We start from the raw sequence: 2,837 nt of genomic DNA, 5'->3' as shown, positions 1-2,837 counted from the left end.
CCTTAGTGGTCCCTAATACTGTATCTGAAGTCTCTTTATATAGACCTTAGTGGTCCCCTAATACTGGATCTGGAGTCTTTTATTTTGGTGGGGATTGATGTTTCTCTTCCTGCCTCTGTTTCAGGTTGGCCCTGTTTGTGTGTAGAGGAGGAGGAAGAGAAGAAGAAGAAGAAGAAGAAGAGCAGTTTTGGATCATTTCTAACTTGAAGGACTTAAAGGACTCTTGTCTCCGCCCGTCCCTCAATAATTCCTGCACGACCGGACGAGGAGCTCCGTCACCAAAAACTACAAAACTACAAAAAACCCACTTCCTGCAGCGCTGTGGCTTTAGGAAGAAGAAGAAGAAGAAGAACACTTTGATATCAAACAGATGAATTCTAGTAACACATTAATACATAAATACATAATAATGCTCTCATAGGAACCTGGATGTTAGAGTGTAAGCTGTGTGTGTGTGTGTGTGTGTGTGTGTCTGAGTGTGTGTCTGTGTGTGTGTGTGTGTGAGTGTGTGTCTGTGTGTGTGTGTGTCTGTGTGTGTGTGTGTGTTCAATCTTATAATTAAAGAGCGTCTCAACATTTTCAGCCTCCTCCCGTCTGAATTGTGGTGATTCGTCTGAAATATGTGAATTATGTTTATTAATTTATCAATAAATCTAAAATAAGACCTTCAGTAACAAGAAGTGATCAGTAGAATATAAATGAATCCACGAAGAGAGGAAAATAAGAAATAAATACAGGAAACAACGGAATAGATTTAGAAACCTCGTTAATATTTTTTACCAATTTAACACTCAAAATATTCTGTCTGTAAATTTGGAAAAAGACGTTTTTAATTTGGTATATATTTTTTAAATATTTATTTTTTAGTTTATAACATTCTTTTATTCTTTTTTCATTTCATGCATTTTTTAATGTGTTTTTATTTTATATTTTCAATTTTATTTATTTTTCCAATTTATCTTGTATTGTTATTTTTAATATTTTTCATTTATTTTTTTAATTTTTAATATTTAATTTAATTCTTTATATTATATTTTTTTGTTTTTGATTTAAAGATTTTTAAAGATAAGTTTACAACCTTTCACCGCTCAAAACAGAATATTGTAACGAAAGAGGTTGAAAAAAACAACACGTTTTTTGGTGCATATATAAAACATCCGTTCCGGAACTACGTCACTGATATTTCCACCACTCAGCGCTCCGGATTTGCGTGACGTGAATGAGGAAGTACTTCCATACAGCGGAGGAGACGGATGCTCGGAAAGGTAAACACGGGCCGCTGACCCATGTTTTTGGGGTTTTGCTCATTCCTGTTTACCCGAGGTTGCTGCTTTGACTAAGAGACACAGATGTGAACATCTGTTACCATTTTATAATCGTATTTTCCAGTTGTTAGCCTCTTTAGCGGCCATCGACTGCTAAAGCTAATGTTAGCTCCTCCGTCAAGTTAGCGTCTCTTAGCTACGAAACGCGAGCGGAAGTGGTCACTTTTATCCAACTTCTACGAGTTCAAATGTATCAGAATCACGATCAAATTTAACTTATGTTAATTCTTCGTTTTATTTTTCTAAAGTTTAAAGCGACAACTCAAGCATATATGTAATATAGTTTAGTTATGCAACGTGGTAGTGTTTTATTTTGAAATCTGTCACAGGAAGTGGGGTTAACGGCCGTCGGTTCGGTTAGCTTGATGCAGATGGTGACCTGCTACTACTTCATGAGTTTAACGTTTAAAAAACGGTCATAAATAGTCGAACAAAACACAGTTTTTTAGTTTTATCTCATTAGTAATGGAAGTAAAAGTTACGTTTTGTTAATTATTACAATTATTATAATAAATTAACGACATTATGTTGCTTAAAGTCACGTTTTGTAACCTTTGTGGAAGCTTATCATCACTAACACTGGACTTTAATAATCGGTGTGTATTTTTTTTTAACTTTTCTTCCAGAGTTTGACAGGACAGCAGGGTGACAACGGGGAGACAGAAGATCGTCCCAGGTCGGATTTGAACCCTCGACCTCTACGTTGAGGCGTAAACCTCTCGGTGTAAGTGCGCCCGCTCTGCCCGCTGAACCAACCCGGGCGCACACTGACCTTCTTTTAACAAAACCCCCATTTCCAGTACTTAAACTTTCCTTTTGTCCCTCTCAGCGCTCGGAGTCTCCGTCTGTCCCGGCAGAACCAGTCCCGGACGTGTGTGTGTGTCTGTCTGTGTGTGTGTCTCTCTGTGTGTGTGTGTGTCTGTGTGTGTGTGTGTGTGTGTGATGACGCCGTAGTGCACGAGCGTCAGGATGGACATCCTGGTGGCCAAGCTGCTCGGCCTGCTGGGATTGTTTGGGCTGGTGCTGGCGGGGGTTCTGGTCCCGGTGCGCCTCCTGCTGGCCGACCGCGACAAGGCGCACCGGTACCGCAGAGCTCTGTCGCTAGGCAACACGTTCGGCGGCGGCGTGTTCCTCGCAACGTGCTTCAACGCTCTGCTGCCCGCCGTCAGAGACAAGGTAACGTCTATGGGGAGGTCGGTTGCTCCCATTACGCCCCATTGGACCGAATATGGTTGTAGTTCCACCAGATGTCCCGCGGGGGGATCACTAGCAAATGCAACACGAATGGGAGTCAATGGAGCTAGACTCTAAATGAATGGGAGTCTATGGAGCTAGATGGATAAATGAATGGAAGTCTATGGAGCTAGACTCTAAATGAATGGAAGTCTATGGAGCTAGATGGATAAATGAATGGAAGTCTATAGAGCTAGACTCTAAATGAATGGAAGTCTATGGAGCTAGATGGATAAATGAATGGAAGTCTATGGAGCTAGATGGATAAATGAATGGAAG

At 40.6% G+C, this 2,837-nt stretch overlaps 1 protein-coding gene across 1 annotated transcript; it reads left to right on the top strand.

The window, feature by feature from the left end:
* The first annotated feature begins 1,230 nt into the window (after positions 1 to 1,230).
* On the top strand, positions 1,231 to 2,636 carry LOC117950766 (zinc transporter ZIP3-like). The gene is made up of 2 exons (XM_034882105.1): positions 1,231 to 1,265; positions 2,155 to 2,636. Exon 2 carries the CDS (start codon positions 2,295 to 2,297, stop codon positions 2,634 to 2,636), a length of 342 nt encoding a protein of 113 aa, XP_034737996.1. The 5' UTR covers positions 1,231 to 1,265; positions 2,155 to 2,294.
* The last annotated feature ends 201 nt before the right edge of the window (positions 2,637 to 2,837 follow it).

This window comes from Etheostoma cragini, chromosome 9 (genome assembly GCF_013103735.1).
Source record: "Etheostoma cragini isolate CJK2018 chromosome 9, CSU_Ecrag_1.0, whole genome shotgun sequence".
NCBI classification, from domain to species: domain Eukaryota; kingdom Metazoa; phylum Chordata; class Actinopteri; order Perciformes; family Percidae; genus Etheostoma; species Etheostoma cragini.
Note: the sequence above shows the minus strand (reverse complement) of the source record. Positions and strands in the feature narration are given on the sequence as shown.

Coding starts and splice junctions, on each gene's coding strand:
- LOC117950766 (XM_034882105.1), top strand. CDS start 2,295: ATGGACATCCTGGTGGCCAAGCTGCTCGGCCTGCTGGGATTGTTTGGG.